Below are 15616 nucleotides of genomic sequence, written 5' to 3' on the forward strand. Positions count from 1 at the left end.
AATAAGGGGTAGGCCATTTAGAACGGAGTTGAGGAAAAACTTTTTCACTCAGAGAGCGGTGGATATATGGAATGCCCTGCTGCAGAAGGTTGTGGAGGCCAAGTCTCTGGATGCTTTCAAGAAAGAGATGGATAGAGTTCTTAAAGATAGCGGAATCAAAGGTTATGGGGATAAGGCAGGAACTGGATACTGATTGTGGATGATCAGCCATGATCACAGTGAATGGCGGTGCTGGCTTGAAGGGCCGAATGGCCTACTCCTGCACCTATTGTCTATTGTCTATTGCTTCACAACCGTGCTGTCCACCTGACAGCAGGGAGGCTCTTCTATCTATGGAAAGCTTCAGGTCCCTCAGGGCAACATTCCTTCAGTGAGGCCAATCCAGGTTACATGCTCAATCCCTGATTCAGAGGCCAGGGTGCTCCTACTAAGCCAAGTTAGATTGCTCAGTCTGGTGCCTCTTTAATACCGGCCCCTCAACAGGAACACTATTGCTCTTGGGTTAAATAAAAACCTGCAGAATCAAAAGATGATATGTCAAATATCTAAATGCCTGCTCTTCAATTCTCTTCCGATACTAATCTCGCTCTCTTAGATTGATGTTAGAAGTCAGGTTCCACACCATTCATTTCCAGTAGTGAATCGCCTTACTTCTGGGCTACCTGGTTAAGTGTCAGCAAAGGAGACACAATTCTGAAGGAATGTAGGAACCTTCCAAAACCTTCAGGCACCAACCTGTTTCGCTGACTTGTCGGGTGATATCCTCACTAGAATAACCAATGTTCAGACCCTCTATCAGTGCGCAGTCTTCTCAGTTTTCATGGATTTAACTTGTCACCTGGAGCTGAGGTCCAAGGTTCCGCAAGCAGACTTCACAGTGGAAGATGTGCCTTCACAGGAGGACCTTTAGGTCATCTGTTGGGTTAAGCATGCTGACACAGTGTATGAAACTTTCCAAGGACACAGCTTAAGCAGTTGGGTTGCTTTCAATTATTTATTTAAGACAACAAGCAATGGGAAAGCCATATTTTCAAAATATAACCAGAAGTTTTCAACAGGGAAAGACCCTGGAAAAGAGATATCAGTACATATCAATTTCTTACAATCAGTTGCAAGAAAAATGAAAGAAAATCAAAGAGCATATTCAAACCGAAAACAGTAATTGCCAATTGGCGATCCTCAGAGTGAGAAAGAATCCCAACAGTGTATTAACAGAGCCCTTCCACAGACTGTATTACAGCCACATGATTGTCATTGTGCTCCAGTACCTCTCTGATACTGGAATTTTTTTAAAAAATGGGGAAAGCAGAAGGTTGCATTCATGCATTGTCAATGACTGGGTTTGTGTAGCTGGTAACACAATGGTCTCCATCCTCTGCTGGACCTGCAGTGTGCTGGGTTTTACCAGTAGCCCCACCACCCAGCTAAGATCCAACCACTGATGGATAAGCATTGTGAACACAGACCCAGTCACAGCAATAAACCTCAGTGTTCCTGCAACTGGTCCACTGAGGTATCCTGCCAAGGTTCTTTGCAGGAATGGGGGAATGGAGATGGGAGGCAAAGTTGGGATCATACATATCGTTGATGCTTCTGCAAAGAGGAATCACCAAAAGCGAAGACTTAGAAGAGGTTTTGTCAGCTCCATTATTAACAAACAACTTTGAATGAAAATTAATAACTGAAACATCTACAGCAAGCAATTACAAAACAGTGGAGATATAGAAAGGTTTCCTTGCAACCCAGGTGAAGGGTGATGCGCCATTGTCTACTGTGATAGAAAATACAGATAAAGAAGATTTAGCCCTAGGAATCTGGCTGTGCTTCGTTTAGTGAATCACTTTCACTGTCACTGCCATCAGTGGTAAATTCAAGAGCGCTCCGGAAGTTCTAGAGTGTTGCTATCAACATGGAGGTTAATTGTCACTTTTTACAGAGGCTTCAAGCATCCAATCAGGTAACTTGAATTATCGGCAATCTAGCCTGACCCCTGCGCAGTTGCTCAGTCAAACACAAGTAGGAGAGTTCAGCTGCTCTTTCTCTTCAGCTGAGTGGGCTCATGTTCCAACCAACTCTGCAATCTGGGCACAACAGTTTGAGAGGTTGCAACAACCAAGGTTTGCCAGCCCCGATCTCACGTGCACCTGTCTCATCGTACGCCAGTCCAATCTCTGCCTTTCAGATCCGAATGTGAAAAGTGCTGGAAAAATAAAAGGCCACAGACTAAGAATACTGGATTTTAAATCACTACAATTCATGTATTAATAAATAGTTTTCACTCCAAATTATAAAGCCATAAAATCAGATAGTCACAGCATGGAAACAGGTCCTTTGGCTCTACATTCCAGTCTAAACTAATCCCATTTGCACACATTTGGCCCCTATCCCTCTCAACCTGTCCTATCTGTGTACATATCCAAGTGTGTTTTAAATGTTGTTAATGTATCTGCCTCAACCGCTTGCCTTTGCAGCTGATTCCATACATGGACCACCCTCTGGGTGAAAGTGCTGCTGCTCAGTTTCCTCTTCCCTCTCACCTTAAACCTACGTCCGCTAGTTCTTGGTTCTCCAATCCTGGGAAACAAGGCTGTGCACATTGCAATTCTTCAAGGGGAAGGGGGTTATCATGTTTGGAATTGGCGTATTGTCTCAGTCGCTCTTCTTGTGATCGCAAGTCCCTGTTGGGCATTGGTAATATAGAATGCTGCAAGTCTGGTTCACTGGTTCCTTGGTGGGAATAACACCAGGGAGCTGCCTGACCTCCGTCGTGATGCAGACTAGGCCTCGTGCTTTGGTGTCGCATGTTGCAGCCACCCAGGAGAGGTGACGCACAAGGCGAGTTGGTGCAGCGTCCATGCTGGATTGGGGGCAGGCCCCTCCCTTCAGTGCTCTCCTCCAGTGTTTGCTCAGTAGGACTGAATGTGTCTGTGGACTTTTGGGATTGTTCTTGTCGACAACTCAGGGACTTAGACTACATTATATAATTTTGTCTGACTATATGTTTACCGCTATCTTACGTGTGCTTTGTGAATCTGTACGACTGTTGGTCCTGTGCTTTACGCTGTGGCCCCAAGGTAACGCTGTTTCGTTTGGCTGTATTCATGGGTATTCATGTATGGCTGAATGACAATTAAACTTCAACTTGAACTTGATATTTACAAGGCCGGTTCTAAAAAATAAAACTTCTGCACTGTTACACTTGATAAGTTTAATGTATCCCCCAAATGCTTCAGAACTATGAAACTCGGTGTAGTCAGGGCTGAAATGCAGCAAGTGGAAGCACAACTCCCCAGAAACACACATCTCATACAAACTGGAAAAATCAAGCATTATAATCATTAGAAATTGAGGACTAGTTCACAGGCTGTGGATATTGCTGACTCCTGAACAGTGACTCCAGAGGACAAGTGAGGCAATCACACTGGTGGGCCTGGAGTCACATACAGCCCAGGATCACAGCTTTCAGAATAGAGAGAATGTCTCTTTAGAATGGAGATGAGGAGGAATTTCTTTAGCCAGAGGGTGGTCAATCTATGGAATTCATTGCCACACAAGGCTGTGGAGGCCAGGTCTTTGAGTATATTTAAGGCAGAGATTGATAGATTCTTGATTATTCAGGGCATGAAGGAATACGGGGGAAAGGCAGGAGAATAGGGCTGAGAGGGAAAATGGATCAGACGTGATGAAATGGTGGAGCAGACTCGATGGGCCAAATGGCCTAATTCTGCTCTGATATCTTATAGTGTTCTGGTTTCCCTCTCTAAAGGGCATTAGTGAATGAGATGGGTATTAATAATACCAGTAATGCACACTTACTATTGGCAATAACAGTAATTTAGTCCAATATTATTCAACTACTTGAATTTAAATTCTGTAAGTTAATCGTAATTAACTGGAACCTAATATGGAAAAAAAAAGGCTGGTTCCCATTTCTATTTTAAATGGTCTCCTCCAGACCTCTTCAAGCATTTGGCAAGCCACAGAAAGTTGTAAAATCAGTCAGTTCCATCTTGGGTACCAGCCTCCATAGTATCCAAGACATCTTCAAGGAGCAGTGCCTCAGAAAGGTGGCATCCATTATTACAGACCCTAATCACCCAGGGCATGCCCTCTTCTCATTGTTACTGTCAGGAAGGAGGAGCAGACGCCTAAAGGCACACACTTAGCTTTTCGAGAACAGCTTCTTCCCCTCTGCTCTCTGATTTCTGAATGGACATTGAACCCATGAACATTACCTCACCTTTTTTATGTTATTTCTATTTTTGAACTATTTTTAATCTAACTATTTCATATACATATACATACTTACTGTAATTGATTTACTTATTGTTTTTCCTTCTATATTATCACGTTTTGCATTGAACTGCTGCTGCTAAGTTAACAAATTCCACGACACATGCCGGTGATAATAAAACTGATTCTGAGATAAGTATCCCTCTGTGATACTTGCATAACTACTAATTACATTCCTCCCATTGGAGAAGCGTCACTGGCATAATACAAGTGGCCTCTCCTGTATTTTTCTTCACTTCAGCTTTAATGGAACTGTTGCCATCAATTTCGAAAGTGAAATGGGTCTCCATCTCAATGGTAGTGGCACTGCCTGTGAGGCTGGCAGACAAGGTTCCCTCTCCTACCCCAGGCAATACGCAGTGAATGGAGATCTTGAATTCTGAATCAGTGCCTAGAGAGACAAGGGGTGCAAATTCCCTCCCTTTTCCCAGCACATCTGCCACCACCACCTCATACACTGCTGGTTGGTGAAAACTGATAAGGCCCTCTGTCAAATGTGGTTAAATCAGCTGGTAAAGAAATTTGGCATGCTGTTGAGCATCTGACCACTGACCTGATTGTTGGCAAAGATGAGTTCCTGACCCCTAACCTGATCCTCAGTGATGAGTCTCTGGCCCCTGATCTGATCCTCAGTTATAAACCTGTGAACCCTCTTTGTCTAATCCTTGGTGAAGACTTTGAAACTCACAGCCACTGACTGATGGTCCAGATTTTATCCTTGTTACACATTCATCTCTACATTTTTCCCTCATACACTCAGTGACCACATATTATATCAGCTTGTTATTGCAAATTTCTAATCAGCCAAACATGTGGCAGCAACTCAATGCATAAAAGCAAGCAAAACATGGTCAGGAGGTTCAGTTGTTGTTCAAACCAAACATCAGAATTGGGAAGAAATGTGATCTAAGTGACTTTGACCACGGAGTGATTGTTAGTGCCAGATGGGGTGGTTTGTGTATCTCCCAAAACTCCTGAGCTCCTGCGATTTTCAAGCCCAACAGTTTCTGGAGTTTACAGAGAATGGTGTGAAAAACAAAAAACATCCAGGTTTCTGTCAGAGAAAATGCCTTGTTAATGAGAGAGGTCAGAGGAGAATAGCCAGACTGGTTCAAGCTCACAGGAAGGCGACAGTAACTCAAATAACCACACATTACAACAGTGGTGTGAATGAACGACACTTTGAACCTTAAAGTGGATAGTCCACAGCAGCAGAAGATCAAGATCAAGATACAGGATGTACCTAATTAAATGGCCACTGTGTATATTCTGATGACATAAAAGGAAACCAATCAGCCCATCAAATTTATGCTAGCTTCTGAAGCTTTCCATTGATCCCATTTCCCCATTTATTGCCCCTTATCTTATACAGGTTTCCCCCGCATTGCATGCAATGAGTTGCTGCCACACGTTTGGCTGATCCGAAAATACAGCGTTCCTATGAAACCTTTCGTAAGCTGAAATGGCGTAAAGCAAAGATATTAATTTATATGGGAAAAATTTCTGAGCGTTCCCGGACCCAAAAAAATAACCTACCAAATCATACCAAATAGCACATAAAACCTAAAATAACACTAACATATAGTAAAAGCAGGAATGATATGATAAATACACAGCCTATATAAAGTAGAAATAATGTATGTACAGTGTAGTTTCACTTAACAGAAGCGGGAAGATTTAGCCAAAACCAATTTGTAGAAAAAAATCAGCATGTACACGCATGCGCACACACCTGCCCGTGCAAGACTTCACGGTCATGATAGCCTTTCTTGGGGTAAACACAAGTTTAAAGCGGGCACCTTTTTTCGTAAAAGTGAAAATCCTCTTCGGATTTCTTTCAGTTAGCGAAAACAGGCACTAATGTAGGTCTTTCGTAAAAGCGAAGTGGCGTAAAGCGAACTTTTGTAAAGCGGGGGACACCTGTACCCTCTCACATACTTGTGAATTTGCTGCTTCTCCCACTATTTTCAACAGCTAATTAACTACCCCGCATGTCTTGTCGAGAAACGTTAGAACACCTGGAGAAAGCTGCACAATCTGATGGAAGGTGTGAAAGCGGGCCTGCCAGTTCCAATTGCAGACAAGCGCCTGATGGGTGTGAAGTTGGGAGAGTTCTCCCGCTGGGTTATTGTGCGGGCTTTCACTCCCAATGGCATTCTGGGTGCTTTATGGTGAGGCCACAATCGATACTATAACAAGTATATCAACGTGAAATGAGGCAGTACTGGTGGGCTTTCCATGTTGGAGGCTGGCTACATTGCATCTGGGAGTACGATCACCTGAAGCATGAACCTTGGAGGAAGTACCGTTGAACACCGGGGGATCACGGATCTTCCCTCTTGCTGTATTTATGAAGCCGTTTACCAACATGATTTTGAGTTGTAATCATGGAAAATAAACTAAGGACCAGTTGAAAGCCAAAAAAAAACTCCACACAGGGCACACCTGAAATCAGGATTGAACCTGGGCTGATGGAGCTGAGCAGCAGTGATACTAACTGGTGCTCCAGCCTGCTGTCCTGCTTTCTAGGATACAGCCACTGAGGTCTCTCTGCTGACAAGACCTGAGGAGGTGACTGATGCTACAGAGTGGGTCTGTCTGGGTTATGGGCCTGAGCCTCTGTGACAAATGTGGGTCACTGTTCCTGAGGCCGAGGCCTGGCAACCCAGCCCTTATAGAGACTTCTTAAATGTACAACAGGAAGAAGCACGCAAATTCTTGCACCCTTTGCAATTAGTTAATTATGTCTTGATTTCCTGACAAAGGCTCTCCACACCACTAACCGCTTTATTTATTTTGACCCACCTGAGGAAGTCCGGTGCTCTGCCAATCATATTCTCAAAATCTGCAAAATTCAGCTTGCCATCACCATCCAGGTCAGCCTCTTCAATAGCTTTCTCACACACCAGTGTGACCTCTTCAACAGCCAGTTCCTCGCGGGTCAGCTTATTCAGGGTCTTCTCTAGGTCTGATTTGCAGATGTAATTGTCCGTGTTGAAATCTGTCAGAGGGAACCCCAATATATCAAAGGTCTAAGCAAGCACACGGAAGACAATGGCTGGTAACCAGCCTACCCCACACAATGTCTGCCACACCCTAGCATGCTCCAACAGGCGGATTGTCCTCAACCAAGACAGAAAAGAACATGCAGTACGTCCAATTCCCTCAGACTACTGAACCCAGTCCGGTGAACGTCACTGAAAATTCCTGGAACAACGATTGGTAATTTGCTGATCATATTCCACCTAAAGTGTTGACTGCCCATCTCTAATTATTCCTGAAAATGGACAGCACCTTGGCTGTTTCCGAGAGCGACCGCCTTGCTTAAAGGTTGCTGTCACATTCTGCCTGCACCAAAGAAAGATGGGGGATGATAGCCCCCGAAGATGAATTTCATGACAATGAGCACCGTTACTGGCAGTGGATTTTAATCCAGATTTGTTTAATTAGTTGAATTTAAATTCCCCAGCTGTCATAATGGATTTGGACTCCTAAAAATGGATCTAGTACTGTAATCTCTATGCTGTTGTGTCTCACATACAACCAATAGTGCAGGTGCTGAGATGATGGATAACACTTAACTTTTTTCATTCATTGTAGCATCATGGAGAACTACAATACAGAAAAAGCCCCTATGTCCCATCTAGTCTGTGCTGGACTGGTCTATCAGTCCCAACCATCTGCACCCAGACCATATCCCTCCATGTCACGCTCATCAATAAACTATTCAAACTTCTCTTAAATTTTACAATAGAACCAGCATTTACCACTTCGGTTAGCAGCTCATTCCTCATTCTCATCACCCCTTGAGTACAAAGCTCCCCCTCAGATTCACCTTTATTATTTCATCTTTAATCCTAAACCTTTTACCACTGGTCTGTTTCTCACTCAACATGAGGTGGAAGAGCCTGCATGATTTCACCCTATCTATACCCCCCATAATTTTGTATATTCCGATAAGATCTCCCATCACTCTCCTATAATCCAGGAAATAAAGTCCTAACCATTTCGAACTTCCCCTGCAACATGGGTCCTCAAGATCTGGAAATGTCCTTGAACACTTTTGCTGCATGCTTTCCAACTCCACTCTTACAACTCCAGACAGTGGTGCAGAGGAGATTCACTAGGCTGTTTCCAGAGATGACAGGGTTAGACTATGAAGAGAGATTGAGTCGCCTGGGGCTGTACTCGCTGGCATTAAGAAGAATGAAAGGGATAGATAAGATAAAGTCCGAAAAATTGTTTCCACTGGTAGGTGAGACTAGAACTAGGTGACATAGCCTCAAGGTTCAGGGGAGTAGATTTAGGACGGAGATGAGGAGGAACTGCTTTTCCCAGAGAGTGGTGAATCGCTGGAACTCTCTGTTGAATGAAACAGTGGAGGTTACCTCAGTAAATATATTTTAGACGAGGTTGGATAGAGTTTCGCATAGTAGGGGAATTAAGGGTTATGGGGAAAAAGCAGGTTGGTGGAGATGAGTCCATGGCCAGATCAGCCATGATCTTTTTGAATGACAGAGCAGGCTCGATGGGCCAGATGGCCTACTCCTGCTCCTATTTCTTATGTACTTATGTTTCAAGCTTGACATCTTTCCTGTAGGTACATGACCAGAATTGCACAAAATACTCCAATTTTTTCCCTCACCAATGTCTTATACAACATTAACATAACATCACAACTCCTATCTTTTCTAATAACCAACTGCCTGGGTCTGAGACGTCTTTTTTAATTTTTATTTTAATTGGGAGATACAAGTTAACAGGCCCTTCCAGCCCAACAAGGTCACACTGCCCAAGTATACCTATGGGACAATTAGCCAGCTAATCCATATATTGTTGGAATGTGGCAGGAAACCAGAGAGACTGAAGGAAACCCATGCGACCACAAGGAAGGATGCACAAACTCCAGAGAGGGGTGGAATTGACCCCAGACCACTGGTGCTGTATTGGCATTATGTGAAGCGTTACACTACTGTGCTACCCAGAGGCAAACAGTCGGTAGGTTAACTGACCAAGGTAAACTGCCCCTAGTGTGTAGATAAATGATAGAATCAGGGGGGAATTGGTGTAAATGTGGGGAGAATAGAATGGGATTAGTGTAAGTGGTGGTCTGGGCTCAAAGGCCTGTTTCCGTATTGCATGACTTGATATCTCAGAAATCTAAAAGGCTTCTGTAAGAGTGTGAGTGGTAAATGGGAGTGCAAAGAGAGGTGCTGTCAATTAAGTACTCAACAGGGCATTCATGTACAAGGGAAAAAAGAACAAATGGAACAGAATCAGAAATGGAATCAGATTTATTATCACTGACAAATGTCCTGAATTTGTTGTTTTGGAGCAGCAGTACAGAGCTAGACACCTGTCCATTGACCTCCTCCCTCACTACCATTCAGTCCTTCCAGATGTGAGTCTGATGGTGCTCTTGGTACTGCCTCCTCCACAATAGTGAATTACCATGTACATTGATGAACCGCTTCGTCGAGCACCTGTGTTCATCCGCAACCATCAGCACTTCCTGTTGGCCAACCATTTAAATCCCTCTGTCCGTTCTCATTCAGAGCTGTTGGTCCAGGTTGGAGGAGGAACACCTCATTTTCCATATGGGTAGCCTCTACCCTGACAGCATGAACATCAATTTCTCTAACTTCTGGTAATTTCTTCCCTTACCCCTTCTCTCATTTTCCATTCCCCATTTTGGCTCCCCTCTTACTCCTCTTCTTCTCACCTGCCTTTGGTGCCCCTCCTCCTTCCCTTACTCCTATAGGTCACTCTCCTCTCCTATCAGATTCCTTCTTTTTCAGCCCTTTTCCTTTTCCACCTATCACTTCCCAGCTTATCGCATCATTCCCCTTCCCACCTACATACCTTTACCCCCATATGGCTTCACCTATCACCTTCTAGCTTGTACTCCTTTCCCTCCCCCACCTTCTTATTCTGGCTTCTTCCCTCTTCCTTTCCAGTCCTGATGAAAGGTCTCAGCCCGAAATGTTGACTCTTTATTCCATTCCTGAGATGCTGTCCTGACCTGCCAAGTTCCTCCGGCATTTTGTAGGTGTTACTCTGCATTTCTAACATCTGCAGAATCTCTTGTGTTTACATAAAAATTACTATAGGTTACAATAAGAATAAATAAATCATGCATAATGAGCAAAATAGTGCCAGAGTGTATAGTGAGAACATTGTATCAATTTTTATAAGGATGACAAGTTTGTAAAAATAATGGGTACATATGGTAAAACAATGAGGAGGAGGCACTGGAAAGGTCAGCTGTACTTAGAATAGATGCCTTCTGAACTGGGAAGAACCTTGGCTTCGAAAGAGAAGTGGGGAGACTTGCCATGATCTTTCAACCAACCCTAGGTAAAGAAACAAAGAATGGGCATATATGTTTCTCAGACCATAAGACATGGGAGCAGAATTAGGCCATTTGACCCATTGAGTCTGCTCCGCCATTTCATCATGGCACTCAGATCCAATCTCCTGCGTTCCTCCCCGCCCCCTCCGTATCCCTTCATGCCCTGACCAATTAAGAATCTATCAACCTCTGCCTTAAATATACTTAGCCTCCACAGTTGCCTGTGGTAACAAATTCCACAGATTCACCACTCTCTATCTCTGGCTAAAGGAATTACTCCTCATCTCTGTTCTAAAAGAATGGCCCTCCATTCTGAGGCTGTGTCCTCTAGTCTTAGACCCGCCCACCACAGAAAACATCCTCTCCACATCCACTCTATCAAGGGCTTTCACCATTCAATAGGTTTCAATGAGGTCACCCTCATTCTTCTGAATTTCAGTGAATACAGGCTCAGAGCCATCATATGTCATTCAATCTTGGAATAATTTTTATTAACCTCGTTTGAACCCTCTCCAGTTTCAGCACATCCTTTCTAAGATAAGGGGCCCAAAACTACTCACAATATTCCACGTGAGGCTTCATCAGTGCTTTATAAAGTCTCAACATTACAACTCTGCTTTTATATTCTCACCCTCTTGAAAGAATCACATTTGATTCCTCACCACAGATTCAACCTGAAAGTTTACCTTTAGGGAATCCTGCATGAGGACTCCCAAGTCCCTTTGCACCTCTGTCTTTTGTATTTTCTCTCCATTTAGAAAATAGTCAACCTTTCATTTATTTTACCAAGGTGCATGCCCTTATATTTCCTGACACTGTATTCCATCTCAAACAACAGGAATTCTGCAGATGCTGGAAATTCAAGCAACACACATCAAAGTTGCTGGTGAACGCAGCAGGCCAGGCAGCATCTGTAGGAAAAGGTGCAGTCGACGTTTCAGGCCAAGACCCTTCGTCAGGACTAACTGAAGGAAGAGTGAGTAAGGGATTTGAAAGTTGGAGGGGGAGGGGGAGATCCAAAATGATAGGAGAAGACAGGAGGGGGAGGGATAGAGCCAAGAGCTGGACAGGTGATAGGCAAAAGGGGATACGAGAGGATCATGGGACAGGAGGTCCGGGAAGAAAGACAAGGGGGGGGGGACCCAGAGGATGGGCAAGAGGTATATTCAGAGGGACAGAGGGAGAAAAAGGAGAGTGAGAGAAAGAATGTGTGCATAAAAATGAGTAACAGATGGGGTACGAGGGGGAGGTGGGGCCTTAGCGGAAGTTAGAGAAGTCGATGTTCATGCCATCAGGTTGGAGGCTACCCAGACGGAATATAAGGTGTTGTTCCTCCAACCTGAGTGTGGCTTCATCTTTACAGTAGAGGAGGCCGTGGATGGACATGTCAGAATGTGAATGGGATGTGGAATTAAAATGTGTGGCCACTTGGAGATCCTGCTTTCTCTGGTGGACAGAGCGTAGATGTTCAGCAAAGCAGTCTCCCAGTCTGCGTCGGGTCTCGCCAATATATAAAAGGCCACATCGGGAGCACCGGACGCAGTATATCACCCCAGTCGACTCACAGGTGAAGTGTTGCCTCACCTGGAAGGACTGTTTGGGGCCCTGAATGGTGGTAAGGGAGGAAATGTAAGGGCATGTGTAGCACTTGTTCCGCTTACACGGATAAGTGCCAGGAGGGAGATCAGTGGGGAGGGATGGGGGGGACGAATGGACAAGGGAGTTGTGTAGGGAGCGATCCCTGCGGAATGCAGAGAGGGGGGGGAGGGAAAGATGTGCTTAGTGGTGGTCCCTCCCACCTCTGATCCCAGCTCTCAAGATTCCAGCCTTGAACTCCAGGCCGGGTCTTTATGTGCTGCTGTTGTGACTCCCGTCTCCCCTTCCCCCACCGCCACTCCGCAGTCCCGTCTTCCTCAGATCCCACCGTCAACTCCTGGGCCCCCGGAGGCTCCATCTTCCTCTCACCCCAACCCTCCCCTCTCCACTGACACCCCCAGCCTCCCCCCTCCCCCCTCTGATCCCAGCTCTCATCCGTGCCGGATCTTTACCATCCCCTCCGACCTTCAACTGTTGGAGGCAGAACGCTCTGTTCTCAGTAAGGGCCTCACGTTTGTCCCCCTCAGCGAGTTCCGTGTTCGCCATGATGCGGAACTTTTCTTCCGCCGTCTCCATCTCCGAGCCTACTTCTTCGGCAAGGACTCTTCCACCCCCACCGATGACCCCTTCTCTCGTCTTCAACTCTCCTCTTCTTCATGGACACCCCGCTCTGGTCTTCTGCCTGCTCTGGATCTCTTTATTACTAATTGCCGACGGGACATCAACCGTCTCGACTTCACCGCACCTTGTCCCCATTCCAACCTCACTCCTTCCGAACGCTCTGCTCTCCGCTCCCTCCGCACTAATCCTAACCTTATTATTAAACCCGCCGATAAGGGGGGTGCTGTTGTAGTCTGGCGTACTGACCTCTACCTTGCCGAGGCACAGCGACAACTCGCAGATACCTCCTCTTATTTACCCCTCGATCGTGACCCCACTAAGGAGCACCAGGCCATTGTCTCCCACACCATCACCGAATTTATCCGCTCAGGGGATCTCCCATCCACTGCTACCATCCTTATAGTTCCCATACCCCGCACTTCCTGTTTCTACCTCCTACCCAAGATCCACAAACCTGCTTGTCCTGGCCGACCTATTGTCTCAGCTTGCTCCTGCCCCACCGAACTCATTTCTGCATACCTCGACACTGTTTTATCACCCCTTGTTCAATCCCTTCCGACCTATGTTCGTGACACTTCTCACGCTCTTAAACTTTTCAATGATTTTAAGTTCCCTGGCCCCCACCGCTTTATTTTCACCATGGATGTCCAGTCCTTATATACTTCCATCCCCCATCAGGAAGGTATTAAAACTCTACGCTTCTTTTTGGATTCCAGACCTAATCAGTTCCCCTCTACCACCACTCTGCTCCGTCTAGCGGAATTAGTCCTTACTCTTAATAATTTCTCCTTTGGCTCCTCCCACTTCCTCCAAACTAAAGGTGTAGCTATGGGCACCCGTATGGGTCCTAGCTATGCCTGCCTTTTTGTTGGGTTTGTGGAACAATCTATGTTCCGTGCCTATTCTGGTATCTGTCCCCCACTTTTCCTTTGCTACATCGATGACTGCATTGGCGCTGCTTCCTGCACGCATGCAGAACTCGTTGACTTTATTAACTTTGCCTCCAACTTTCACCCTGCCCTCAAGTTTACCTGGTCCATTTCCGACACCTCCCTCCCCTTTCTAGATCTTTCTGTCTCTGTCTCTGGAGACAGCTTATCCACTGATGTCTACTATAAGCCTACTGACTCTCACAGCTATCTGGACTATTCCTCTTCTCACCCTGTCTCTTGCAAAAATGCCATCCCCTTCTCGCAATTCCTCCGTCTCCGCCGCATCTGCTCTCAGGATGAGGCTTTTCATTCTAGGACGAGGGAGATGTCTTCCTTTTTTAAAGAAAGGGGCTTCCCTTCCTCCACTATCAACTCTGCTCTTAAACGCATCTCCCCCATTGCACGTACATCTGCTCTCACTCCATCCTCTCGCCACCCCACTAGGAATAGGGTTCCCCTGGTCCTCACCTACCACCCCACCAGCCTCCGGGTCCAACATATTATTCTCCGTAACTTCCGCCACCTCCAACGGGATCCCACCACTAAGCACATCTTTCCCTCCCCCCCCTCTGCATTCCGCAGGGATCGCTCCCTACACAACTCCCTTGTCCATTCGTCCCCCCCATCCCTCCCCACTGATCTCCCTCCTGGCACTTATCCGTGTAAGCGGAACAAGTGCTACACATGCCTTTACACTTCCTCCCTTACCACCATTCAGGGCCCCAAACAGTCCTTCCAGGTGAGGCAACACTTCACCTGTGAGTCGACTGGGGTGATATACTGCATCCGGTGCTCCCGATGTGGCCTTTTATATATTGGTGAGACCCGACGCAGACTGGGAGACTGCTTTGCTGAACATCTACGCTCTGTCCGCCAGAGAAAGCAGGATCTCCCAGTGGCCACACATTTTAATTCCACATCCCATTCCCATTCTGACATGTCCATCCACGGCCTCCTCTACTGTAAAGATGAAGCCACACTCAGGTTGGAGGAACAACACCTTATATTCCGTCTGGGTAGCCTCCAACCTGATGGCATGAACATTGACTTCTCTAACTTCCGCTAAGGCCCCACCTCCCCCTCGTACCCCATCTGTTACTCATTTTTATGCACACATTCTTTCTCTCACTCTCCTTTTTCTCCCTCTGTCCCTCTGAATATACCTCTTGCCCATCCTCTGGGTCCCCCCCCCCCTTGTCTTTCTTCCCGGACCTCCTGTCCCATGATCCTCTCATATCCCCTTTTGCCTATCACCTGTCCAGCTCTTCGCTCTATCCCTCCCCGTCCTGTCTTCTCCTATCATTTTGGATCTCCCCCTCCCCCTCCAACTTTCAAATCCCTTACTCACTCTTCCTTCAGTTAATCCTGACGAAGGGTCTCGGCCTGAAACGTCGACTGCACCTTTTCCTACAGATGCTGTGTGGCCTGCTGCGTTCACCAGCAACTTTGATGTGTGTTGACTGTATTCCATCTACCGCTTTTTTGTCCATTCTCCTAATCTGTCTGAGGTCTTAGCCTCTCTACTTCCTCAAAACTACCTGCCCCACCATCTATCTTCATATCGTCCACAAACTTCGGAACAAAGCCATCAATTCCAACATCCAAATCATTGACATATAGCGTAAAAAAGAATTGGTCCCAACACAGACCTCTGTTGAACACCACTAGTCACTGGCAGCCAACCAGAAAAGGCTCCCTTTATTCCCACTCTTTGCCTCCTACCAATCAACCAATGCTTTATCCATGCTGGAATCTTTTCTTCTCTGGTTGGCAAATAGTAATGAGTGGTGGGTCACTGAAATCAGTGTTGGAAGCTCATTGT

The 15616-nt window shown here is 45.9% G+C and overlaps 1 protein-coding gene across 2 annotated transcripts in view; it reads right to left on the reverse strand.

The window, feature by feature from the left end:
- Positions 1-989: 989 nt before the first annotated feature.
- The window catches only part of cib2 (calcium and integrin binding family member 2), a 112479-nt gene continuing 97852 nt past the window's right edge, over positions 990-15616 (reverse strand). For both annotated transcript variants that reach the window (XM_072282243.1, XM_072282242.1), the window contains exons 5-6: positions 7099-7294; positions 990-2200 (exon numbers count right to left, since the gene is read on the reverse strand). In XM_072282243.1, coding sequence (XP_072138344.1) covers positions 2179-2200; positions 7099-7294 — 218 coding nt within the window. In that variant the 3' untranslated portion in view covers positions 990-2178. The remainder of the gene's footprint in view (positions 2201-7098; positions 7295-15616) is intronic.

Source organism: Mobula birostris, chromosome 18, assembly GCF_030028105.1.
Source record: "Mobula birostris isolate sMobBir1 chromosome 18, sMobBir1.hap1, whole genome shotgun sequence".
NCBI classification, from domain to species: domain Eukaryota; kingdom Metazoa; phylum Chordata; class Chondrichthyes; order Myliobatiformes; family Myliobatidae; genus Mobula; species Mobula birostris.